Source organism: Sprattus sprattus (genome assembly GCF_963457725.1).
Source record: "Sprattus sprattus genome assembly, chromosome: 14".
Lineage (NCBI taxonomy): Eukaryota > Metazoa > Chordata > Actinopteri > Clupeiformes > Clupeidae > Sprattus > Sprattus sprattus.
The window spans coordinates 23742855-23770470 of NC_137912.1; the positions used below are offsets into that span (position 1 = coordinate 23742855).

The window sequence follows — 27616 nt, forward strand, 5'->3', positions numbered from 1 at the left end:
CCCCAATGTTCTGTTACCCGCCCGCCTGCAGCCGCCCCAGCCTACCTCCGACCAAACCCCCGGTCTGCCCTGGCAGCACACCCTCACCCCTCTCGCCCTCTGCTCACTGTCCGTCCGTTCCCAGCTCCAGGGCTAACCACATCCTCACCGCTGCCTGAGATAAGAGAGTCTGTGGCCAGACCCTGAACAATGCTCTCTCCCCTCGGCCTAGCCTGGAAGGGTCTCCCCTTCTCAGCCCCCGCACCCACACCCCCAACCCTCAGCCCCCCCTGCATAGCTGTTTCGCCCCCTGTCAGACAATCAGCACAATGAGGGCCTCAAACCAGTCTGACGTGGCAGTTTGTGGGGATGATTTAAAGGGTTTGGGGATACTGGAAAAGTTTGGGGGGTTCAGGGGGTTTGACATAGTTTAAGTGCAATGTGTTGCTGGATCCTTGAGATCTTGAGTGTGTGTGTGTGTGTGTGTGTGTGTGTGTGTGTGTGTGTGTGTGTGTGTGTGTGTGTGTGTGTGTGTGTGTGAGAGAGAGAGAGAGAGAGAGAGAGAGTGATGTGTTTGACTTCTCTACCTCGTGGGGAATTGTATTTGAGCAAAAGAGTTGAACAAAAACAAACTAACAGGATGATGCAGAAGAAACTCACAAAACATAAGTCATATCCATCAACCATGATTTATTTGTCAATATATACGACATATAGTCACCTTCATTTATTATCACCAGAAATCCCAGAGTCTACAACTTCACCACAGATAAACTTTAAAGTAGAAAATGTATGCCTGAGGTGCATCGTGTTCATTTTGTTTGTTAAGTTCATGTTTTCTTTTCATAATTATCCTGCATTCAACAGTGCTATGGGATATTAACAATAGCTGGTTTATGCTTTTAGACCTTTTCTGAGAAAATCAAGCTCTTTATTCACATCTACCTACAAGAACAACACATCGGTTCCTCAGCACACACGGATCATTTTCCCACCATTGTTTGCTTATAAGGAACAGTATAATTATAATGATATAAACTAACCAGGAACACAGGGTAAAACAGGCCCTGTTGAAGGCATTGAACTTGAAATACTGAGACAATACTTATCTTTCTCTTGTGCCACACTATTACCTGAAGTGAATGAGTAGAACGTAGCCTGCCATTTAAAAAGAGCTCCAATGAACTCAGTGTACTTTTCAAAACACATGTGCTGACAGAGTTTCATCTTTGTTCTGCATTATCAAATGGCCATCGTAGACACACATACAGTTCAATGGTCTTGTCCCACTGCCATAGGACTGTGTAATGAAAGTCAAATAGCCAAGTCAAGATATGAATGAAGTTCTGTGAACCTCACTATAGTCACGGGGACAATGTAGCAATTCACACCTTCGATCCGTCTACTGATGTCAGGACCGTGGCGAGGTCGTACTCTCCCTGATAGGTGGTGTACTGTCCACTCCAGACTGGCCACTCAGACACGGGGGGCACGTAGTACCCCACTTCTGCAGTCATAGGGTGTTGGTGGTGCCCCAGCACTTCTCTGCCCATGTGCCCGGCAGGATGCCCGGGGGGCACTAGGTTGGCACTGAGCCGCTGCAGGATGACAGGGTTGAACTGGTAGGTGAGCTTGCGGCGGACCTTGGCGATCTCGCCAGTGCGGCTGTAGTTGCGGAGAGCGCGCGCCATCTTCTGGTAAGTCATGGTCTTGCGGTTCCCCTTTCGCCGGCCCCAGCACTCGGCCAGCTTCTCTTTGTTCTTGGACACGAAGTGGAAGGTGCCGGAACCACGGTCCGTCCACTGGATGGAGTCCACCATGTTGGTGTCATGCAGGGCCTCGTGAAGATACTCGAAGAGACGTAGCTTCTTACGTCCTGGGGGGGGGGGGGGGGGGGGGGGGGTTTGGATTAGTGGATAATTTTCCCAATACAAAAAAACATATATTTGTAATATTCCTTAACATGGAAGTCAGTCAAAATTAACAAAGACACATCGTGGGGAACTGAGCATGGCAAAATTGTATTATTTACTAGCCACATGGAGATTTCTTTGGATAAGTAGACATTAGCCACATTATGTCTTCTTGCCAATGCCTTCTTAACACATGATAAATTACAACACATTGTTATACAAACAAAGCTTTCAGATGCACTTAAGCCGGTGAGTTGTGCAATACATCTGGACCCCCAACAGATTGACAGGTCTTTAAACCAATCATGGCTCACCTTTCCTTGCATGGCGTTGCATGGCAGGATAAAAAGGTGAGGGCTCTGAATGCACAGAGGGAGCCAGAGAAAGATCAGGCACGATATGGGGCCAGGACTGAAAGAGAAAAGTCAGGGTTAGTTTTTAGACATATATTTACATACATATGTAGATTATGTGGCTTGACTTATTAGACATTTATTTACATGTATATGTAGATTGTGTGGCTTGACTTAGTAGACATATATTTACATAGATATGTAGATTATGTGGCTGTGGGTTTAAGGTCATTTTCATATGAAGAATAAAACATATATATTTAAAGGTATATATATATATATACTGTATATACTGTATATATATATGCATATGACAGTTTTTTTGTGTGTGAGAGAGAGGGAGTGAAGTGTTTGGAACATGCAGCCGTTGTTGGGCTTCATTGAGTCTGTGTGTTCCTGTGGTGTGAGTTTACTAGCCCCCTCCTGAGAGCGGTTTGTGTGTGTGTGTGTGTGGTGTGAGTTCACTCGCCCCCTCCTGAGATAGGTTTGTGTGTGTGTGTGGTGTGAGTTTATTAGCCCCCTCTTGAGAGAGGTTTCCCTCTCACCGTTGGCTCGCCCCAGTCCCCTGGGGTCACTGGAGACGTGGCTAGGGAGGTGTAGGGGTGGCAGGGGATGCCCGGGTGCCCTAATGATGGCTGGCACTCCAGAGTCTCATAGTACTTCATGCCTGAGACCAACAAACAGGCAAACACACAGTCACACACACACATACACATGCACACAAACACACAGACAAAGACAATCAGGCCTTGTCTTTGTCCTCACAATCTCGTATCACCACTCCTTCGTGAAAAAACTACAAAGGGCACCTAACACTACCCTCTAAAAACACCATTTGGAATTGACAAATGCACCTTCTGGTTATCTACTGAGGTGCGTTCAATATAGAAAAACAAAAGCAAGCGTTTGCGTTCTGCAAACGATTTTGAACAGAGATTGACAAAAAATTGTTTTACATTTGATTTAATACTTTCAGTATAAACCGCCTTTAGCTTTCAGTATATAAGCAAATGCATAGATTTTAGTCAATGCACCGCAAATCAACCAAAGTGTTTATGTTAGGTTAAATCAAGTATTAAGTTCATGGTATCTTTGGGTGGTTTATTCAAAGTGAGCCCACTTTGAATAAACCACCCAAGGATACCATGAACTTAATACTTGATTAAAAGATAGTACACTATACTTTCTAATTAGTGTACGTTGTTACAAGACATAATTTGGGTTAGTGTTTGGCATGAGTTAGGTTTGGTTAGGTTAAAACGAATAGTATTGTTTATACATTTTTAACTAAGTACTTTTTAAAAAGGACACATTATATTAGATGGGTTTGGATGAATATTTCATATAAAATGTCTTATACATTTCATTGATATAAAAAAGATGTATTTAATAGTATATTTAATACATATTCTGTATAATGTCTCATGTACTTACCCGTGTCATGGTACAAATGATCAGCGTCTCTTTGAATAACGTCAATGGCATCCTGGAAGTCACTATCCAAAGAAACCTATAAGAACAAAAATAAATAAATAATGAATTCATATATTAGAATATTATATGGGTTAAAAGATGATGCAAGTTGATAAGAAAAACATGAAAAAAAACACAAAAACTGAAAATTAAAAAATCAAAAAGATATAGACATATGCCACATCTCACCATTATGTGATGTTACCCCCAAATAATTGTTTAACCAAATATGTTTGACACAGCCCGTGAGAAGTGATGTTTTGGTCAGCGTGAATGCAGGTATGGCCAGGTATGCTCGGACAGGTATATATACCTGAGCGAGAGTATCCCCAGCAGCCATGGTCCACCTGGACGAATAACCTGTCAGAGGCCAGGACACCCATTTAAATGTCTCAACGTCAGCTTCTCTTTTTGGAAATGTTGATCAGATAGACCTTCATCCTCCCCCTTCACTCCACACACACACACACACACACACACACACAAACACACACACAACACATATGCACCCCCACATCCCCATTCTTCTGTGCTTCCACATGATCATCGGCCATGTTTTACAAAAGGTTTGTTTGTCTAGGAATCTGTGTAGCTGTTATAATAAATATTTGCATTTTTGGGTTGGTTATCAGTGGCTCCTCAACAGGCTATTTCCTCTAAGATGATCTGTTGTGAAAATGTGCAAGTGAACTTAAATTCTATGTATGTATGTATGTATGTATGTATGTATGTATGTATGTATGTATGTATGTATGTATGTATGTATGTATGTATGTATGTATGTATGTATGTATGTATGCATGTATATGTATGTATGTATGTATGTATGCATGTATGTATGTATGTATCTATCTATCTATCTATCTATCTATCTTGGTATATTTCTATCCATTTGGTGCCACATTACGTTGCTGTCTAAAATAAAAAGTGTTTATAAATATGCAATGATTTACAAAACATGTAGTTAACAATGATGTTATAATGTAAAAAAAAAAACAATGTTTATACAAAAAAATATTAAATAATTTTTTTTCACCTTCTGAGTGCCGCTCAGACTTTTTATTCTATCCACATATTTTTGAATGGAATATGAAATGAACAGATGAATATAACAAAGGAAATTAAGTAATGACCTCAAAGTTAAAGGTGCATTAAGGATTAATAGCTATTCGCTAAAGGTATGCTAGCAGCTAAAACTAACGAAATCTCTTGAAATGTGCTGACTTTGACATTATGACAAACTAATTACTCAACGACTGTCCTTACACAGTCAAACATCAATCATGTGCAACACAAGACTAAGCAAGACGGCAAATAAGCTACTTACTAGATCGGCAGAAGGTAATCAAAGTCAGGTCGGCGGGCATCGACAGGCAAAACTACAGAAGGCAGTTATATGCCTATCGACCCTGCTATGCCATTGGCACGGACGCAATTCTCCATATTAAAAGTCATGTAGCGCCCCAATTTTTTTTAAGCTGTTATTTTAAGGTTAAACTGCTTATCCTAACCCTAATCCTGAAGCATAATTGTTGCATATTGTGCCTTTAACTCTGACACTTTATTATGACCTTACAGCTAACCCTGACACTTAATTATGACCTCAAAGCTAACCCTGTCACTTGGAAACAAGACTTTTTGGAGCAGTGAATTGTTCAAGGTTACATCAGTGGTCAGGAGACATTGTAAGAAAATTAAGACAAATCTTGCAAGAGGTTCCGAATGCAGCTAACAAAAGCATCAGTGATTAACAGCACTAGCAGGAGACCAGTTAATGCTGAAAAACATCTCGCGTCAATATGTTAAATGTACTTCAGCACAGAGCTATTACACAGAGATTTTACATAATCATTAGTATTTATTTTTATTTTGTCTTTCCGTTTGGATTTATTTTGAGGTATTGACTGGTTTTGCTCTAGGGTTTTTATTTAGTCTGAGTTTAGTCTCAGTGTTTTCAAGCATTATGAAGAAACTGAAAGGGGTATAGGATGAAAGAATGCATGACATCATATATTATCTTTTCCCTTCATCCTAGGTCCTTTTTATTTGGCCAGTGTCTCTCAAGAAGTCAAACAGAACAGGACAAAGAACAAATGACGACCATGGTGCAAATCAAAACAAAGCTGATTTTATCTGCAATTCTTTTTCGTTTTAGTTTGTGAAGCATTGTTCATTGCCGTTTTTATTTAGTTTTTGTGTTTTTGCGTAATTTTAATTTCAGTTACTAAATATTTTTTAACAGCTAGTTTTAACTATAGTCGTATAACTATAATGACCCAGCAACAGGGCAGTTTGTGAGGAGAGAGAAAATCAAGTTGAATAAAAAAGCAAACAAAGCAAGTGAAAAGATTAAGCCCACATCATGTTACAGTGGTGGGCATGTTATTTATCTGTGTAAACCAATCTTCTCAGCTGCCGAAACACATACTCACACAAACACAAACACACACACACACACACACACACACACACACACACACACACACACACACACACACACACACACACACACACACACACACACACACACACACACCCACACACACACACACCCACACACACACACATACACACAAATCGGCCCCCACATAAGTGCACACCTACATACACACACACACACACACACACACACACACACACACACACACACACACACACACACACACACACACACACACACAACCGTTGCCAGTTTTACAGGCATTGCCCATGTTATTCCAGGCAGACATGATTGAACATCAGATAAAGTCGGAGAGCACAACACTGAAAGAAAATTATACTTCCTTATTTTTATGACAGGTTAATCTACTTGGAGCAATCCACTCAGAGTCTGTCCAAATAACAATTTCCTCTTTCAGGTATGAATTCTTTCTTGGTGATATATTTGTTTCAAGAGAAGAGGCCTGTTCGTTTTGTTGAGCACAATAATCTTGAAATTTCTAAACACATACCCTTTATTAATATTTATTTACACTCAGATATACTTTGTTAATGATCAGCTTTGAACATTAACACTTTGCATCCTGCGGGACTACAACATCGCACCACTGTTAATGGGTCAAGGTTCACCGTGTACATGTAAACAGAGACAAAAATACTTCAACAGTGGCCATTTATGAACTTCTGTGTTTCAAAGTGTTAGAGGTGACATTTTAAATATTAACTGACAGGCTGGTGAACTTCCTCTTTTCGGAGCACCAAGAGGGTGAAAGCAGATGGACTCTGAGGCTGAATTACTATGACTGTACACTGGACGAGACGACACAGGCCTTACATGACAACAGCGGTGGAGGTCGAATCACATTGCCTACTTTTACCTCAAAGTGAATTAGGAAGACATCAAAAACATTTGACAAAAGTTAACATGAAGTGTGGAAAAAAAATTGCTGCAACACCAAAACATCACCTACACCATTCATAACATATTCTTTGTGTTTTCGGCATTTTTGGAGGGGGATCACCTGTCTCTGTCGATGAAATTCAAAGGGCTTTATTGGCATTACAAATAGGGCTTTGGTATTGCCAAAGCAGTCGTATAAATGTTAAGAAAAACAGGGAACATGAAATCAAAATCTCTCTCTCTCTCTGTGTGTGTGTGTGTGTGTGTGTGTGGCTGTGTGTGTGTGTGTGTGTGTGTGTGTGTGTGTGTGTGTGTGTGTGTGTGTGTGTGTGTGTGTGTGTGTGTGTGTGTGTGTGTGTGTGTGTGTGGGTGTGTGTGTCTTTCTCTCTGTCTCTCGTTTTCTCTCTCTTCCCTTTTCCCTCCCACAAACACTTTCACATCTTGCCTGCCACAGAATTTCTTTGAGAACTAAGTCATGTTCTCCAGTCATGATGATCATAATTCATTCAGAAAAGAACTCTGCCATTGGATAGAACACTGAGTCAAATACATGGAACAGAAGTCAGCATTCTTTTGAGTCCACCAAACCATTCCTTAATGCTGTTTCTGTGGAGAAAATGAACATGGACTCAAATGGCCCAATACAGTACGTAATCTAGCGTGCCCCTTCTCACAACCCCCTCCCTTTCTCATTTCCATGTGCATGACTTTAAATAAGATTTGGTGTTCTGTAAAGCCCAATGGTCACACTTTGACTGAACACATAGTTGTCTGATAAAGAGTCAAACTATAACTGGATTTCCCCTGATGCTGGCCCGGGCACATCCACTCTGCCTTGGTGGCCTATGAGGTTTTTTACACCCCGTATTTTGCCTTTGAACTAATTGAATCAATCCTCATCAATCGCATATAGAGGTTTGCATGACAAGTATTTTAGAAAAATAGTCTAAAAATACCACATCACTGAAACTGATGCAGCATGTGGTTGGCACAAAATGGTAAGTGGTTCAACCCATTTGGATGTCATCACACACACTAAGCCTAGATGTATTAGGGGGTACACTGAACAGACCATTGCACATTCCCTCTTGCATGGATGTGCAAAAGCATTTGCAGAATGTTCGGAAAAATGAGAAATTGCTGTGATGTAATGCTGTCACAAGCGACTGGATGATGTGGAGGTTGAACAAACAGTTTTAAAGATTTCAATTCTGATCTGAAAATGTATCAAGGCGACTGAGAAATATCACAATACACAATAACAAACACGGACGCTCTTTCTCCCCCACACAAACACATGCATCGAAGGACTTATCATTTTGGTAACCCATGGGAACCATGCTGAACGTCCTGGTAAGCGAAGATATTGATGTAGAAGATTGACACAATCATAAAATCTTTTGCCTGGTTTAATAACTCACTTCAGTCAAGTAGAACACACTGTCCTATTGTGTTTGTGTGTATGTTTGGGTGTGTGTATTTGTTAGTTTGTTTGTGTGCTGGGGCCTAATCTTACCCTCCCTCTCTCTCTGTCTTCCTTCCTCTGTGTGTTTATGGGTGTGTGTGTGTGTGTGTGTGTTTATGGATGTGTGTGTGTGTGTGTGTGTGTGTGTGTGTGTGTGTGTGTGTGTGTGTGTGTGTGTTTGTGTGTGTGTGTGGTGGGAATTCTGTTCATGTCTGTGTAATGGTTTGTGTGCATCTCTTCCATTGTGTGTATACTATTTTGTGTATTTTCTTGTTCATATCAGTGTGCATGCATGCACTTGTGTAGGTCTGTTTTATATGTGAGTGTCTGTGTGCGTGTGTGTTTCTTTGTGTGTGTATGTGAAGGTGTGTGTGTGTGTGTGTGTTTAAATGTTGGCATTTCTCTGTGTGTGTGTAAATCTGTGTGTGCAATTGTTTGCGTGCGCGGCTGCCAGAGGCCTGTTTGCATGTTTCTGGTAAAGCTACAGTGAGGTGCCTTTATCTCGCCCAAACAAAGAAGCATTTTCCTTCCCCTTCTCCGGCAACTCTATTCAGTCCAACCATCAACACATAAACCAGAGAGGGGAAGCAGAGCTCAACCGCAACACGCCTGCCCACCGCTCAACTTCTTCATTTACAAGGTCTGAATCAAAATCAAGAAGTTCCCAAATGCAATCAACAAAGATAAATCTATCAGATATGTTTACATGGCTGCAGGGGACTTTTATGGATCCAACAAGGCTCTGGAGACTGGGGTGTGAATGTGATTGGTTGAAGAATAATGTTCATAACAGCTTATTGTTTGTGTGCTTATTTAGTTACTGATGTTCTGTTAATAGAAGTCATTGTGAATCTTTGATTACTGGTTTACATATGCAATTCATCCTGTACTTTCTACTCTGTTTAATGTACTCTACATACATCTCTGATACTGAATGTTTGATGGAATTTATTTGTAAACCAGTACATCAAAATAAAATAAAATAAAGAAATGAATGAATAAACAACTCAAAGACGTTGATATTTAAGTAGATATAATTCACTAAACATTCGCCAGTAAATTACATTGTGATCACAACAAAAAGATTAGTTGATTGAATACTGTAAAATCACATAGAGAATCATCACACAATCATAACAACCGGAAAATTGGAAAATAGTTCAGAGGGTTTTTCCTATGTTTGTGGCGGTAACTATCACACATGCAGATGCTTTACGCCTGTTTTTTTATACAGATAATCCAAGAAAGAATATTGATTTGATTTTACAGAATCACATTTCTGCAAATCCAAGATAATCCAAGAAAGAATGGTGATATGATTTTACAGAAACACATTTCTGCAAATAAATTGCAGACAGCAGATATCTTCAGAGTATATTAAACAGAAAATAAAGTACAGAATTAAAAACATTGATTTCATGGAGCCTAAAGGGATGAGTACTAGCCTCACCAAGACTATGGGTTCCATTACCAAAGAGGACGCACACTAATGAAATGTGTATTTTACCTGAATCCACTTAAGATACATGTGTCCGCTTGGAGAAGAAAATGATGACCCTATGATATAGAATCACAATTTGCATTTTCTAATTCGTATCTTTCAAAACTTTATTTGTAATGAACACAATACCTAGCCATTTGTACAGCACTTTTTTATAAACAATATGGTATGAAAGAGACGAAATACAAATATAAAAGAAGAAATATTGAACAGGTTTCATCTGCTAGACTTCAGACAGCTGCTTCAGAGAAGTCATCTTTGAATATACTGTAATATTGGACACCTAGATTTTCAGGGTATCCTGACACTCCCTAAGCCAAAGGTTTTTAAAGTTTAAATATGTTTCAAGGTTCTTCATTATAATAAAAACCTTATAAAAACACCATCCCTAAAGAAAAGAGGCACTGTATTTATGGCTACTCCTGCACGTTATCTGTGAATTTTCTCCAGGTGCAGCATATAAAAGTAGATGTGTGAGTGAGTGTGTGCACCAGGGGTCTCAAACTCAAATTATCTGCTGGCCACTTACCAGGTGGTCTTCTTAAAAGGGGACCAGTTCATTAGAGGATGAGAAAAACGTCATTTTTTTCTGTTATCTCAAAATGTTCATTAAAACCTCTGATGAATGTAGCTAGTTGGGCACTGTTGTTTAACTGATGGACAGTTTCTGAAAGACTAAGTTAACCGTTATGCTGGCATCTTGATTTAAGAACTTCAGTCTCAAAGCAAATACAGTGTCAAAACATGACATTTATAGCCAGTTGTGCTCTAAAGCTCAAGTTGCTCAAAAAGCTCAAATTCATTGGCTCTTAATGAAAGCATGGACATAACCTTAATGACTTTATGGCTTTCGCTATAGCTTAATTTACCATTTAACTAGCCTCAACTAGTCGCATATCCACATATCTAGCTTTAACTAGTTGCATATCCACATAACTAGCCTCAACTAGTCACATATCCTCATTAATAGCCTCAACAAACTTAAGAAATGGATACAAAATAACCAAACCTGCAACCATAATTAGGCCACTGCATTACTTACACCGTAACATATTTTTATGTCAAACACCTTGTCTGTCTGGTTTTTACAATTGGTTATCTTAACTGCACTGTTTTGTGACACTGTTGTTTACCTTGTATGTCTGTCTGGTTTTTACAAGTTGTTTTCTTAAACTGCACGTTTGCTTTTTTTAATTTATCATTATTATTATTATTATTTTTTATATATTATTTCTTTTAATTATATAATTTTGTTTTATTATTTCTTTCTTTTATCTCTCTGTCATGCCATGCCAAGGGACAACGGATAAAAACTAGCTCACCAAGCTAATTCTGGTGCATTTACATTTTCTGGGAAATGTTTATCAATGTACACTGTCCCTTTTCAAATAAACGCATAAATAAATAAAAAATATCAACATACAGTATCTAGCCTCAACTAGTCGCATATCAACATATCTAGCCTCAACTAGTCGCATATCCACATATTTAGCATCAACTTGTCGCATATCCACATAACTAACTTTAACTAGTCGCATATCCACATAACTACCTTCAGCTAGATGGTGTCTCACATAACTAGTTTCAATTACTGCATCATATTCTTTTCTAGCTCCTGCTGGTGGGTAGTAACGCGTTACAAGGAACGCAAATGAGTAAAAAGGTAAATTTTTCGGGTAACAAGTACTTTTTGCGTTCCTTTATCCTTTAAGTCTGCACTTTTACTCTTACTCGAGTAAATATTTGAACTAGAATTCTACTCTTTACTCAGTTACATTTCCATTGTGCTTTCATTAAAATGAGTATTGTGATAAAAGTACACATATCTTTGTTTACTGGAATACAAGCATACACGGCAACCAGAGAGGGTAAAAACGGAGACGCGCCCTCCACAGGTTGCAACATTGCTGTCATTTCATAGCCGCGCAGGAGACAACTTCAGGTTGACCGTTACGACTCGAACTTTAAACGCCGCCACTATGGATGAGAAGATGGACGAAGCTAGCGTTACTACTGGTCCTCCTGACAGTCCTGGGGCAGCCCCCACTCCAATGTAATAATTATTTTTTTTGCAACTCACCGTCAGCATCATGTTTATTAACTTGGCTAGCTTGCAAATGGCAGCTATACTGTCAGAATTGCTAGCACGAATAAGTCAAAAATGTGCAAAATGGCAAGTGATTCATGGCATCTTTTTTCTCTAACCGGGATGATCTTTGTCTGGGAATTCCCTGCCCCTTCACTGTATTTTATTTGCTCAGTTAGTCTGGCCAACTACTCATTAGCGATCCACTTCACTCACGTAATCGGACACGCCTTTAACCAATCAGACCAACGATACTATACAACGATACAACGATCGGTAATAAAGCAAACACATATTTTTTCTGTATGAATTGTTCCAGGGCAAGTTTCTGTTCTGTTTTCAAAGAAAACTTGCCTTATCGAAGTTTTGCGGTGCTTCGGCGGCCACCATGTCCAATGTTTAAAAACTCTCCGTGCAGTAGATTTTGTAACGTAGCCGTGGTAAGTTTAAATCCGCCAATGGCGCGCCAGGTAGCCAAAAGCCAGTTTGTGATTGGCTCCAAGGATTCTGGAAATCTTGAAATGACGGCTATCCAAAGTTGGCCAGACCCAGTGCAGAGGCAAAATCAATTTGGCCGGAAGAAGTGGGGCGGGACTTCCCAGACTAGGATGATCTTGTAATTAACAATGCTTTTGCAGTCAGAAAGAGAGAGAGAGAGAGAGAGGGCATTTCCCTCCATGAGAAAGAATGAGATCTCCTACATGGTCAATGTTTTTAATGGCCTACTGTTATTTTCTATGAGATCTATGAGCTGTGTAATGAAAAAAAACATACATGATACAATGAAGCAACTTGTGAAGAAATGTGTCAAGAGTGCATTTCTTTCCGACTTACTCACATTATGTTTTTCATTGATCCAAACACTCCAAAACAAAAAAGTAACTTGTAATTTGAGTAACTTTTAAACAGAGTACTTTTTTACTCTTACTCAAGTAAGTTTTCCAATTGGAATATTTACTTTTACTCAAGTCGATTTTGAAAGAGGTAATTGTACTTTTACTTGAGTACCAATTTTCAGGACTCTACCCACCACTGCGTCCTGCTGAACTTTGAAGAACTCTGCAAAGTTATGATGCTTATCTCTCCCTCACCTAACCTTCGGGCCGATCATAATCACCTGGGTATTTGGTGGTGTACTGACGCTTTAAATCTTGGAGGCTAAGGATGGCTATTTTCTCCTAGCAAATCGAAAGGATGTGACCCCATTATACACAATGAAAAAAGTTGTAAATCCACTTTTCTTGAAACTGCCAATGCTCCTGGTCAACCATTTTGCTTTGGAAAGGGAGGTGTTTGCTGACATTTGCAGTGCCAGCTAACTAGCTGAAGGCGATGGCAAGGAATAGCTTTATTGGTTGCCTAACGTTAACGGTTTACTCTTTGGATTGTTTTGGTAGGCAGACCCAGAGCAGCGTTGGTTTATGCAACTGTAGTCCCAAAGCTAACATAGTGTTCTCTAAGCTAATGGAAAAAAAATGAGCCTAAAAAAGGATATGCGGGCCAAATCTCATCAGAAATCTAAAACAAACAAGGGACCACATAGAACGGTCTTGCGGGCTGGATGTGACCTGTGGGCTGGTACTTTGAGACACCTGGTGTACACAGTAGGGGTTACACGGAGTACTCAAGAATTCGAGTAATCAACCCTCTCTACATCAATTCTCAAGTTTCTACATTAACATTGAGTCCTTGTTAATCACGTGGTCAAGTTTAACACTGCCTCTCACTACCGACTCAGTGTTCACTTAGAGCCCTGGTGAACCAGAGGAAAGATGGTGACAGCAGAAATGAGTTGTTTGGACGTTCTTTATAAAACAGACTGCAGTTGTGATAAATGTTCAGCTATTTTTTGTTTGTTGAGTACGGATTTCTCAAGGATGGCTCAAACATCAAGTCTGGCATATAATAAACTAGGCTACTACACTAATGTGGCGAAACGAATTAATGTTGTTAAAAAATAGATACAAGCACAAATTAATAATTTCTATTTTTTTAATAGTTGGCTGGGCTTACTAATGGTGGCAGGCTACAACAAATATACAAAAAAACAGCTATTTGTAAACACAATAAGAACACTCACGTTGAACACTTTGTTGAATTTTCTATCCTTGGCTACTGTAGAACTAATGTTAAAATATCTTGTGTATTGTCCATACTTCAACATCGCATAAGGTAAGACCAAGAGATACAGTATATTCATACAATATCATCATTTGTATGCTCTGCTCTTTGTGCTGAGACCAACAAATTCTTAGTCGCATAGTCTTTTAATTTATGCAAGACGTCCCCCCCCCCCCCCCCATGTAATGTACTACTCGTGCCATGCCTAGCACCTACAGGTATGAACAGCAAGTGGTTAATCTCTGAGCAAGTGACAAGTTATGTCAGTGACAGGCCTGACAATTGCAGAGGACATGTGATTTGTATCATTTAAGGTGGTGTTTGTGAAGCTACAAATATCTTTTAGTGGAAAGATAGATATTCAAACAAAGCCTACAGATGTACACAATGGACAGGGAAAGTTAATGAACATTGGGAAACATTATGATGTATCATTGCAGTCCTTTGTGGCTTCAAAATAATCAACTATCAAGTGTTGATTATGCCAGAGGACCAGCAAGGGATGATAGGTTCATGGCTGTATCAGATGTGGGGCAATGCCTCTAAACACAGTGCGTACAACAGGGAAATGTGTGCCAACACATAACGCTGGGAGGTGACAGCAAACAAAAAATACTAAAATACTCCCCTGGCAGCATGACAAAACCAGCCATAACATCACCTGGTTGGACATTATTACCATATTCATCGTTTAAGACTAGGTCTTGGCTCAGTGGCTCAAGTGGTGGAGCATGGTTAACAGCACTAAGGCTATGGGTTTAATTACTTTAGTAATTTAAATACTAAAATGTCATCCTAACTGCACTTACTATGGACAGAATGTTGCCTAAATGGATAAAGGTGATCCGAGAAAGCTGTTTCACTAACATGGGAGAGGGGGTTGTATAACATTATTGTCTACATTACATACTTTAAAATGTTGTACAAGTTGTAGTCAAAACCTGAACATATAACTCTTAGAAGAACTGAATTATTATACTCATCTCAATAAGCTTGCATCGATAATATAATTTCTTTGGCTGCACTCTCTTTAGCAGAAGAGAATTTTGTTTATGGAGAAATGCAATTAGTCATCAATGCCGACTGTACCTTATAATTCAACGGTGGATTAAGAACGGCATCTCTGAGAAACTGTGTTGTGTTACTACGGTTTTAGAAATTGTTGCCAGAACTTGGTCAGAATCTCACCTTACCTTAATCGGGCCACAGCGGTACTGTTCCCAAAGGTGAGAAGCCTACGTCATCCCCGTGATTCCAGGTGTTCTCCTCCTTCCTCTTATCACCTGTGCAGTTTCATACTTCTTCATAAGACAGTGTACCATTCATAATGACTCCAATCCATGTAACAGCAAGCAATCACCACACTTACACAAGGGAGTTTCAGTGGAGGTCTTATGATGTAATATTCAGACATATCTTGTCACAGTCCACACAGACAGCCATGCTCGTCATAGCAACACAAACACAAAGAGACTGTGAATGAATTAAATGCCAAACATCTTTAATCATGCACTTCAGATAAAACCATCCAAAGTCATCCTTCAGTTCGTAAAGTTTTAAAAACATGAAATCTTATTGTGCAATTTGGAGATTAATCACCAAATGTTCTGAAAACATGAAAGCTTATCGTGTAATTTGGAGATTATCACCAAATGATGGAAGCACAAGAAGTGCCGGTTCACATAGTTTTAAAAATAGGCAGCAAACGCAACCGAAGAGGCAAGAACACATTGAGAGAATAGACAACATGAACAATAACATAATGAGAATGCTTCAAAGTGCTAGCGACAGATATTGCACATGATTGTCAAGCTGGAGCTCCGGTGAGCTTGCAAAGAGGTAACAGTTGGTAAGGTCATAGGGCAGGTTGAAAGAGGCCCATGGAGGAAACCGCTGCATGGTTGTAAAACAGAACTTGAGCGCTCCCTTGCTACACACAGTTACAAAACAATTTCAAAAGTAGACATTTGTATTATATTGCTTGGTACCATAAGTTTCAATGGACGTTGAATGTCTAAAGAGATTTGAAAACAGGTGAAAACATACGTATCGTTTGGATTGGGTTTTGATGTGACATTGTCACGTAACTCCAATAACATCTAATATGACAAATTACATTTGATAAGATGTAATAGTCACTAGTTAGATGAAGTTCATGAAAATTGACATCTAGTTTCAAAACTAGTCACCTGTAAAAAAACTAAATTGCTATGAAGGCATGTGGTAGTTAATGCACAACATTTGGCTTTCCCTTCAACAGAGGCAGAAGAGGAGGATGCATTTTGTGTGTGTGTTTGGGACAGAGTTAGGCAACACAAAATTCAATTAGAAATGCTTTTTGCCCCATGGAGATCCTCGCTGGTAATGCTCATGGCCCTTAAGTGTGTAGTCTGTCCCATGCTTATAATCCTCTTCCTTTGTGCAGGGTTTAATAGGCCTCGGACACCTTTGGTAAAATAATGAAGAAGTTGAAAACATGCCAGTCAGACTGTACAATACCATTGGAGACAACTAGCCTGTGAGGAACACAGAGGTGCTTTTACAGTCTGTTTCACATTTTGCCCACGTTAAAATAACTCGGGATTGTGGTCAAAATGACAAATTACCCAGAATTCAATGCACTGTGGTGTACTTCTCTCCTGCAGTGACATTCAACGTTGACATGATATTAGCAGACATACTTTTTTCCTCAACGAGCAATAATTAAATACCCAAAACTAAATAATTAAATTAAACAGATTTAGTCATACAAAGGCTTAGAGCTAGCACTCAACAGCTCTACTGCTGTGTGCCAACACATAAGGTACAAGTTGGCAACAGACCGTGGGACAGACCTGACCCTGATCTCTTAAAAACATGCAGATAGTTCTGCACCAAAACCGGGTCAGGTCCTTGACAGTCTCAAGAGGCCTTAGGAGCAGTCAGTATACGTGGTCACCATGTTACCCCTTCTCTGAGTCACAGTTCTGCAGTGCTGTTTTGTGGACCGGTGAAACCCGTCGTCCGCCCTAGGCATGTCGAATGAAAACATCCTGTCCATGTTCTCAAAGATGTCGTCGAAGACGCCTTCCCCAAAAGAGTTCTGGAAGTGCCGTTTGTGACGGCTCTGGGCCTCCCTCTGGTGGTTCTGGAAGTGGTTTTCGAAGTTCCTCTTCTGGTGGGAGTGCTGAAAGTGCTGGTTTTGACCGAAGGCGTCATAGTCTCTGAACATGTCGTCGAAATTGAAGCTGAACGGCTGGCGGCCACCCCTATCCCTCATGCCTTCAAACGACGCTCGCGGTCCCATCTGATCGTACTGTTGCCTCCTCTTGTCGTCAGATAATGTTTCATATGCTGGGGAGAAGAGAACAGGCAAAAGAGGTCACTTCTAATGATTTCTCCAAAAGGTTAGTATATTTCCATTGCATTGTAAAAGGCAGACTACAATGTCCTGACATGTTGAAGTGTATTTTTTCTGCCTTGTACTCTTAAATAAAATATATATATATACAATATATAAACCCTACACCGTAAAATGTACTGAGATGTAAAAAGACAAGCAGCAACGCTGATGTAACAAGCTGCTATGTCAACCTATCATTAACCCACCTTCAGCTATTTCTCTGAACTTTGCTTCTGCATTGGGACTCTTGTTCCTGTCTGGGTGGAACCTCATGGCCAGCTTGTGGAAAGCCTTTTTGATCTGTCGCTCATTTGCGTCCTTAGGCACACCAAGAATCTCATAGAAGTCCTTTTCAGCCAGGATCATCTCTGTGATCATCAAAATGCAAAGCGCTAGTGTCAACACTGACTGGGCCGTTGCCATGGCTGTGGTCAAAACCTGTAAAAAGACGGAAGTTTAAATAGCAGTTGGCGAACTGTCAGCTGTCAACAAATGACCACCGTCAGCAAGACGCAGCTGGCCTACATTGCCACATTTGTGTTAAAATTAACTAGTATACTGAATGGCAAAACGATGTCAGTTTTAAATAGGAATCTCGCGACAATTAATTATAACAATGAACTCGAAAAAAGTGAATTCTAACTAATTTCACAAAGGCTTAACCACCTACACTAAGGGAGACAGACCACAAAAACAACCGCCAATCGCGACGTTTAAACAGAAGTAAACCATCTCTGTTTGATGTGTAATCAAGTAAGTATATTTTAAAATGTGGGCTACTTAAATGCAGTCAGAGTTTTGCAGATAAAAAGTAAACCCAATCCTGGTAACTTACCAAACGTTCAGAGCAATTCCCCGCAGCCAGCAAGTGCCAACACCAGCTGATCGTCTTCTGTTACCCCTCTCTGACTTAACCCCACGAATCTCAACGCCATTGGCCAACTCCTGGTAAAACTGACTAAACGTACTTTGATTGGTCCAGGTTGCAAACACATGTAGGACTTTTAAAACGTCACGTCCTGTTTCGTCACCCGGAACATCAGTTTCGTTTCAGCCAGCACAATGTTCCTGGCTTTGTTTACTAAAACTATTTAGCTAATTAAGTCAAAATGCCCCGGTATTGTGCAGTGAAACTCTGCAAAAACCGAGGAGGGGTACTCTCTAAAGACAACAAAAGGATTAGTTTTTATCCGTGAGTTTTCATTTGGCAACTCCTCGTATGTCATTCTAAAACTGCTTTCAAACTAAAGCATGGTTGCAATCATCAAGTGTCATTTGTTATTTAGAAAAGTATGCAACATGGGTTACACATCACCTTCGGTTACACATACATTTGACGGTGCACGTAGCATAACTAGCTAAAACTGAAAAAAAAATCTGTAACGATGGCTAGGATGCTAACAAAGACTTACTCCAGTCGATTGTCTAGGCAACTCACTTTAGCTGAGGCTCCTGTGTTTGTGGTATCTGCTCTTTCTATTGCTATGTTATACATTCTGTATACTTTTGCCATAAAGGTTCCCGTTACGAGACCAGGCTAGGCTTCAAAAATGGGTTGACAACATGAAACGCCAGGAGTGGACACCTAGTCGGCACCAGTACTTGTGCAGTGAGCATTTCACTGAAGATTCTTTTGATCTTCGCTGGGGAATTCGATACCTCAAGCACACAGCAATTCCGACAATCTTCCCGTACATTTGCGATGTAAGTTGTCATCTTTTTCATTCTTTTATTTATGTAAGTGTACGTCTGGTTTCTTTGTAATTACTGTATAAACTTTTTCCCTGCCACACATACATAGGGCAAACATAAATACCATGTATTCTCTTCCTCCAATGGTAATTAGTGAAAAACATTATTAAGAAATAATTCATTTGGACTGAATGTGAGCAAGCATCCACGAGTAATCAAGCCAGAGAAAAAATATGTCTGATCAAGTTTGTTCATCTGTCTGCTTTCAAAACAATAATGACACATTACACTGTACAGTAACAATAATCATTGTTTATTTTATAATGATGACCAGAGTCATGACCAGTCTGACCTCTTATGTCGTTTATGGATCATTCCTGTATCTAATCTGTAGGATGAAAGCGGTAGAATCCACAACAAGAAGAACTCCAAGATCAAAGGGAGAATATGCAGCTCAAACGTCCAGCTCATAAGGTCCTGGTCCCCACCAAGAAAAAAAACTCTCATCCTCAAAGACAATGACTTAAACAACAACAACAACAATAGCAGTATCCCCAGCCTAACTGCAGAGGTAAGCGCTGGAGATGGCCAAGTCTTCTCTGTCCTCCTCATGGGACACCTGAAGCTGGAGACCCCTGTTTGTGCACAGGAGGAAGGGAAGTCTAAGTTAGGGCTCAACCTCACACAGACTGATGACCCCTCAGCGGTGTGCATGTCCAGCAGTGACAGCCCAGGTGGGCTGCTGGTGGATCCAGACGCTCAGGTGAAGGAGAGTCAAACACGAGAGTCCCTCTGTGTCCGTCCAGCTGTGTCAGTTTTGCCCTGCCAACCAGCCGTGCCTTTAACAGATTCCACAGCCGGAGCAGACATGGTAGCGGATTCGTTACGAACTGGACCCAGTCTGAGCGTTGCCATCACCCCCGTTGTGTGTTTAAAGTTGGAGGACGAGCAGGAAGGGGCGCTTTTGGACGCACCCAGAGAGACAAAGGGTGAGGGCCGCCCCAACGAGGCCGAGGTGGAGGGTGAACACGCCTGCCTCTGCGAGCACTCCTACTCGCGGCAGGACATGGACAAGGAGCAGCTGTGGAGCCGCATCGCAGCCCTCCACGCCAAGATCACCGAGCTAGACCAGCGGGAGGAGGCCACCCTGGAGAAGGTCCAAGCTACCGAGGCCCAGGTTGCCCAGCTCAGGAAACAGAACATTGTGTGCGAGGAGAAACAGAAGGTGCTGGAGGATTATTTCACTACTGTGTTTCGCAGTAGTCCCCTCTAGTTTGGTTTTTGTTTTCTTTTGCGGAGTTCAAATGTGTTTTTATCTTACATGTCAGCACCCTCCCATCAGTAGCGCCCTTGAGGCCATGACTTTAGTACCATTGGCAGTTTACAGAAAAAATGCACTTAAAGTCCAGTTTCAGAGGTTTTTATGGGCATCTAATCATCCTGTTCTGGTATTGAAGTTTAAAATGATTTCCCACCATTGACATAATTCCACAGAACAGAAACTAAGCACATGTTAGACCTCACAAGACAATATAAGATATTGTCTATTACAAATAAGGAATAACACAAAATACAAAAAATACATGGTGCTGAGGCAGGCAAATAATGATATTTATTATTGTTATTTATCTTGCATAGTGAGTTCGAGACGGTTTTAAATATTTTCTGCATAGAATAATTAAGTAACTTCATAATGAGAACTGGAAATGTGAAGATTTAAAGAGCAAGTTTTTTTTTCCCAGCACAAACGTGATTTAAATAGTTTTAAAACAGATAATTGTTTATCTGTGCTTAAACTGGGGAAAAAAACAGTTGACAGGGAGAAGAAAAAAACATTTAATATTTGTTTCAGAAAACCGCCACCGTTTGTTTTTGAAATGGGATGATGTGAGCATCATGAAGTACAGATACTCTGGCAAAAACTTAAGGTCACAGTCATGCGCTTCTTTGCTCATTTATGTGGGAAAAAACTACATTAACAAAAATAACCTTTTATCTCCATGGGAGGCTTCTTCTGCCTTATCAGAAAACAATATATAACAATTTAAGACAATCCTTCTGTCCTACGGTATAGAAGAAAAGCCTTGAGGGTTCATTGGATGGTCATGCTATGAGAACACACAAACCTTATACCAATCAGGCTCATTGCTGCTCATGCTTTCCAAAACATTAAAACAAATCCTGATAGTCCATTAAAAGGTTCTTTTATGAGGACACACCATATTGATCAAAAGCGACAATCAATATCATGCTGTCATCCTGTTCAAGTATGTATTTCTCAAACAGACTTGGAACCTAAAACTTAAAGGCCCACATGTAAGCTTAATACATATCCTACTGGATCACTGTAAAAGTGAATAATCAGCTTTTACTGTTATTCAACATTTGTAATGAGTATTTTATTTTTGTTTTTTGTGTGTCTGGTTTTTGATTTCTATCAGATAAGACGACACAGGATACGTCAGGCATCACTTCCAAGCACACTGCTTTGTGGCACTGTAAAGGAAAATTACGGAAACACTTGAACACAATTATAATCTGCCTTCTTTCAGACCGTCCGGCCATGCCCTCCTACACAACTCTGCACTTGTCCCTGTGTTGTAATTTTTAAAAAGAAGAAAAAAAAAACAGATAATAAATCTGTTATATTTTGCTATATTTTGTCTCTGTGTCCGGTTTTGTAAGGATATGTTCTGGTTAAAACAAAGTGATTAATTTACTGCATGAATATTATGTTATGTTGAGGCTTTTAAAGCGCCCAGTGGTTTATCCTGGCACCCCGGATTTGTCTTTCTCCCCTACGGCACCCATGGTGCTGTTACCAGGATGCTGTTCTCCCTCACTAAATGTGTGTATGTTTAATCCTATTTCCGAGCACTATCCTGCACAGCAGCTGCCCCAGGCTTTGGACTGTGGCAGCACCATACCCAGGGAGGATGTTTCTTCAGGGTTGTTCAGAGCCTGGCCTTTCTGCTGGTTTTACAGTTCCTTTCATATGCCATGTTTATCTCTCTTGCAGTGCTGTGTGTGTGTGTGTGTGTGTGTGTGTGTGTGTGTGTGTGTGTGTGTGTGTGTGTGTGTGTGTGTGTGTGTGTGTGTGTGTGTTTGTGTCTGTCTCTATGTCTGTGTGTGCCTTTATGTGTCTGGATGTACTCCGCGTGTGTGTGTTCCTATCTGCATGTGGTACTTTCGGTAAGAGGCTGAAGCTTCTTTGCGGTGCAATTACATTGCTGGCTCAAAGACAGAAGAAGAAAAAGATGTATTTTTTATTTAAGGAAAAGCTTGCTTAAAGAGCGACTAATTGCTAAATGGATTTGCTCAGACGAGAGAGAAAGAAAACAAAAGTGTAATTTGCTGGACATAAAAAAATGGAAGAGTCATGAGCTGGCATAAGCAGTTTCTCAGGCAGGTTTTTCCTCCAGTGAATGTGTTGGAAGGTCAGCCCAGTTTCATTCGTTTGCCTTCCGGACTTTGTTCAGCTTTCTACTTGACTGGTAAACTGCACTGCTAATGGTTGATGAGATTTTGGTAACCATAATAGGGGAGCTTTGGTTGTCAAAGCAATCTGTGAGAAATCTCTTATAGCATTAATTTGAGGTTTTTAATTCAAAACAGTATTGCTCAGATTCACAGGTGGACACCCACCACAGTGGTTGTTTCTTTTCATTGTGACATTCTGTTTTGAAGTATAAGTGCTACTACCCCTCATAGATCATATGACTGAATCACATTCTGGCTGAGAGAATAGAAATGAGGGGGAAAGGAACCATTCCTAAGGAAAGGTCTACAAAGCTTTCCACAATCTCTATGGAAACCACAGCAGTTCTAATTATCTGAAGGCTCACAGGGAATAGTCTGTATGAAGTATCTTGTCCCTCAATGATAAATCAACCAACTTCAATTTGGTTGCTATCATACTTGAAGGTAATGACTGTGATTACTGTGCAGGCTAGCAGAGCCCAGGAAAATGTAAATCTTCAGACTTGTGGATCAGTGGGGAAAAGCATCTCTACACGGAGGAGTGTGAACATTCGCTGGTATTAATCACCATGGTCTGGATGAAGGACCTCCGGAGATCGTGCTAATAAATGCAGCATTGAACCTCTACTGTTGCATCTTCAGAGTTAATTTGGTTACTCCTTCGCCATTACTAAAGAACCTTGCACCTTAGCACAGATGTCAACACATTAACTAGAGGGGTGCATTCATTTTGTATACATGGCCATTACATAATGAATCTACATGGGCTATGTTGTAGCTGTAGAGGGGTTTTGTAAATATTGTCATCCCATAATAATCTACATGGGCTATGTTGCAGTTACAGAGGGGATTTGTAATGATTGTCATCCCATAATAGCCTACATAAGTTATGTTGTAGCTAAAGGGGAGTTTTGACCTTCAATCACATGCGGGCCAGGCACATGTGTGGAGAGGGCTCCGCAGGGAAGGTGCATTTCTAATCAAGGGGGGCTTGGTGCAAAAACCTGATACCTGAAAATGTCACAAAATGCCACTGCAAGTTAAGAGTTGAGAATATGCACAAAATGAATCTTGTTCTTGTTATTTGTTACGTGGTTTAGTTTCATTCCTTTCCAATACCGTCTCTTATTTTAAAGATGATTTGATTGTGTGGACAAGGTATACTGTAGCAGTAAGATGCCTTTGAATTGTATTGATGATAAATCAAACTCTCAAAAAAACACAAACATGAGTGGGGATAATTTTAGCTAGTAAGGATCTCAAGTAATATACTTTAAACTTTTATTTACAGTCCAGAAAACATTGAAACATTACTGCGCGTCAGTATACAGCATTACAGGTAGTGTCAACAACAACGGTTACATTAGCAACACCAGTAACAGCTTAATATCAAAAACCTTTTCTGCAAAAATTGGAAAAAGAACAGAGCACGAGCCCAAGGTGCTTGACTGAATGCATCAAGACAGAAAGGTTACATAAGACATTAGAAGAAAACAGAGAACGATTGCGTTAGACATTAGAAGAAAAGAGCAAAATTCACATTGAGGTCACATGACTTGGTGGGCGCTGGACTACTGACCACAGGAACCGTGTGTGGGAGCGTGAGGAGGTTTGCCTTGATTGGCTCCTGTGGTGTTGCATGTAGGTACAGAGTGCCAGTGAACAGACCAGTCCAAGAGAGTTTGAGAGTCCATGGGTATGTTTTGAACAAGGGTATCCATCTGTAATTGGTGCAGGGAATGTGTCCTTTTCTTTAAGTGACTGAAACAGCAGGACTCATTTTGTGACGACCATGATTGCAATCTGTCCAAAATGGTCCAGTGATGGATTTCACGACTTGAATATCAAATATTTTTAACCACTCTCCAGCATGTCACATCCCCCAAGAGCTCAGCTGTAGTACTGGTAGATCCAAGGGTTTGTGCAGCTGTTGAGACTGGCCAGCAACATGATGATGACAAACACTGGACCTGTCAGGACAGAAGAGAACATTTACGTCAAAATATCATAGCCAGCCAATTAAAATTAAAATCAGTTTATGTCAGAATGTATCTCCTTTTTGAGGAGGGACTGGTGAGGACAATAGCCCATTGACCAATAATCTAATTAATTTGCACATTAGGATGTTTTTCTGTGAAAGTTTAGTTATGCTTGAAAAATGGCAGGTAACTACTGTGTATGCATTGCAATGTTTTTGAAGGTACAGTGAAGGCATCAGGTAATCTCAGCACCAACCCTGAGTTGGTGCGCTTGGGCTCCAAGCTGACCACAACTGGACCACGAAGAATGGAGTCCAGCATATCGAGTATGCTAAGATGATCACAAACGTCATTTTGACCGTCTTCAGCATTGCACTCGAAACCCCTCTGGAACAAGAGCGTCCATCTCCGGTCGCACCCTGTAAGGTTTTCCTCTTCATGTTGAAATATATCACTGTGCATATTCTTAACTGACAGAACAGCAGGATGATTGCAGGAAAAAGAAACACCGACAGAGTGATCCAGGTGATGTATATTCTTTGTCCCCACGGCTCAACGAAGGTTGCCCAACAGTCGTATAAGTTTTCTTCGACCCTTTGAAGAGAAAATATGAAGAGTTGCGGGGTGCTGAATGCTAATGAAATGAGCCACGCTGTGCCTATAGCCACATACCTCCTAAATGAGCCTTTAAAAAACGACACCATGGGTCTACATACGGCGTGGTACCTATCTATCGTCATTGCAACTATCATATATGTTGAAGCGAACATCCCGAAAACTTGGAGGTATTTTACAATTCTGCACAACGAATCCGAGCCTTTAAATCCATGCGTAATCTCCATGGATAGCTGAGGAAGAACTTGGAAAAAGGCGACCACCAAGTCAGCGAGGCACAGGTGGAAAAGAAACAATTGTGTCCTGGTGTTTCTTTTGCGCTTCTTCCAAAGCGTGTGTAACAGAAAGAAATTTCCACAAGCTGCAAGCACAAAAATCATTCCCAAAATCCCAGCTTTTACAAGCGCAAAATAGCCTTCATTTTCATCTTCTCCAATTTCTTCTGGTGAAGATGAATTGCGGTTGAAGGTGACATTTAATCTACGAGCCATTTTCACGGCAGGTAAGAGACGCTGAAATAATCGAAGTCAATCTTGTTGTGTTCAGCATGGTCTTAAACATGAGATGAGGTTCAATTATTCCAACACTGCGGTGGGGACATGCGATTGCGCACATACACGACGGTAATGAGTCTTGCCTCCACTCTAACCACAGACGCATTTTTTGGGTCTATCAACTCATTGCTTTGCCACAGCAGGTGGTTATTACAGTGCATGAAATGCCCTGTATTGTTATTACAGTGCATGAAATGCCCTGTATTGTTATTCCTAGGCTTCTTCTTCTTCTTCTTCTTCTTCTTCTTCTTCTTCTTCTTATTCTTGTTACCTTTTTCTGCGATTAATTCAGCCCGAACCGCTTAACGTAGAAACTCCATTCAAACGTTGTCGCGTAGGTCTTGTAAACGACACTTATGCTATGTATTTTTCACTTTTCTAAACTTTATACTTTTTAAGATATTAAATAAAAACGAATCGAAATTTTCCCATTGACTTACATTGGGCCATTATGACGTCATAATAGGGTCTTTAAACTGGCTTGCACCTGTGCTTTACTGACAGCTGCGCCAAATAGCCAACTGTCCGTTGGCACTTTACAATTGAAGTCTCATTCTGGCTGTGCTGCTGCCTCTTGCTGGAGTCCAAACAGGTACGTTTTAAATCAACCTTTAATTAAATTAAAATGATGCGCGAATTTTATTCTGAGTTGTGTTGTGCGGTAGGCCTATGTTGTACGTCGTTTAATGGAGAAAGCGACCTAGACATTTACACAAAGCTTTTCAGTCATTAGAGAAAGCTAGCATCAGTCAGGCAACCTATTCAAACAGGACAGGCATGTTATCTTCTGACTGTTGGTATTGTGTTAAAGTAACACAATGCAACAATTATACGTCATGATTAGGGTTAGGATAATCAGTTTAACCTAAAAATAACAGCTTGAAAAAAATTGGGGCGCTACAATGACTCTTAATATGGAGAATTGCATCCGCGCCATTGCTATGCAGGGTCTATAGGCACATAACTTCGTTTTGTAGTTTTGTCGCCCAACTTTCCACTGTCTGCTGAACTAGTAAGCTTATTTGCCATCTTGCTTTGTCTTGTGTTGCACTTGCTTGACTGTGTAAGGACAGTTGTTGAATAACTAGTTTGTAATAATGTCAAAGTCAGCACATTTCAAGAGATTTCGTCAGTTTTAGCTGATAGCATATAGCTAGCGTATAGCGATTGATCCGTTGTGCTGCTTTAATTCGTGTTTGCCAGCTTGTTACAGATACAAAAAAGACATTATGGTATTAATGCTAACTCAAAATTGTGGTTGCAACATTAGCTGACATTTTATGCCATCTTTCAGAAGTGTAGTGTTACTACACAGTGGTAGTCATGCTCCGTCTCTGCTCCAGGTAGCAGGTGAGCAGGCTGGTTTAGTAGGGACAGAGAGAGAGCGGGGCCAGCGACAGGTTGCTGCTCGGTTCTGCCTGCCCCACCAGTGGCAGCTGCTGATCTTTCAAAGAGGGGGAGCTCATTTTTTGCGTACATCATACAAATATTAGCATTGTCTGCCATCGTGTGTAGTTTGTTACCTGGCTAGTTCACACTTACGACCAGTGGCGATTTCTTTAAAGCTTGGCTTCCCCTAATAGGTGGTGGGCCGAGGTGCGATTTCGTGCATTTTAACGTTCCCTGCATATGGAGAAGCCATGTTTTTGTAAATATGTTCTACGTTTGTATTCACGTTTAGAC

At 40.5% G+C, this 27616-nt stretch overlaps 3 protein-coding genes across 3 annotated transcripts; 1 reads left to right on the forward strand and 2 right to left on the reverse strand.

Moving 5' to 3' along the window:
* Nucleotides 1-15785: 15785 nt before the first annotated feature.
* Nucleotides 15786-18481, reverse strand: dnajb9b (DnaJ heat shock protein family (Hsp40) member B9b). Its single transcript, XM_080851096.1, has 3 exons — nt 18449-18481; nt 17820-18051; nt 15786-17564 (listed from the first exon to the last, which is right to left on the reverse strand). The coding sequence occupies exons 2-3, from the start codon at nt 18034-18036 to the stop codon at nt 17143-17145; spliced, it is 639 nt and encodes a 212-aa protein (XP_080707222.1). The 5' UTR covers nt 18037-18051; nt 18449-18481; the 3' UTR covers nt 15786-17142.
* Nucleotides 18482-18698: 217 nt separating this feature from the next.
* Nucleotides 18699-20578, forward strand: LOC308375421 (THAP domain-containing protein 5-like; the record flags this gene model as incomplete). The annotated part of the gene is made up of 3 exons (XM_080851567.1): nt 18699-18805; nt 19131-19317; nt 19700-20578. Exons 1-3 carry the CDS (start codon nt 18723-18725, stop codon nt 20576-20578), a joined length of 1149 nt encoding a protein of 382 aa, XP_080707693.1. The 5' UTR covers nt 18699-18722.
* Nucleotides 20579-24675: 4097 nt separating this feature from the next.
* avpr2l (arginine vasopressin receptor 2, like) lies at nt 24676-25870 on the reverse strand (the record flags this gene model as incomplete). The annotated part of the gene is made up of 2 exons (XM_080851731.1): nt 24676-24755; nt 25021-25870. 2 exons carry the CDS (start codon nt 25868-25870, stop codon nt 24676-24678), a joined length of 930 nt encoding a protein of 309 aa, XP_080707857.1.
* Nucleotides 25871-27616: the final 1746 nt, after the last annotated feature.

What these genes read in the sequence shown, in the direction of transcription:
- dnajb9b (XM_080851096.1), bottom strand. Translation starts at nt 18,036, where the DNA reads ATGGCAACGGCCCAGTCAGTGTTGACACTAGCGCTTTGCATTTTGATG. An exon ending in GTTCAGAGAAATAGCTGAAG is followed by an intron (nt 17,565 to 17,819) that starts GTGGGTTAATGA and finishes TCTTCTCCCCAG; the next exon opens with CATATGAAACATTATCTGAC.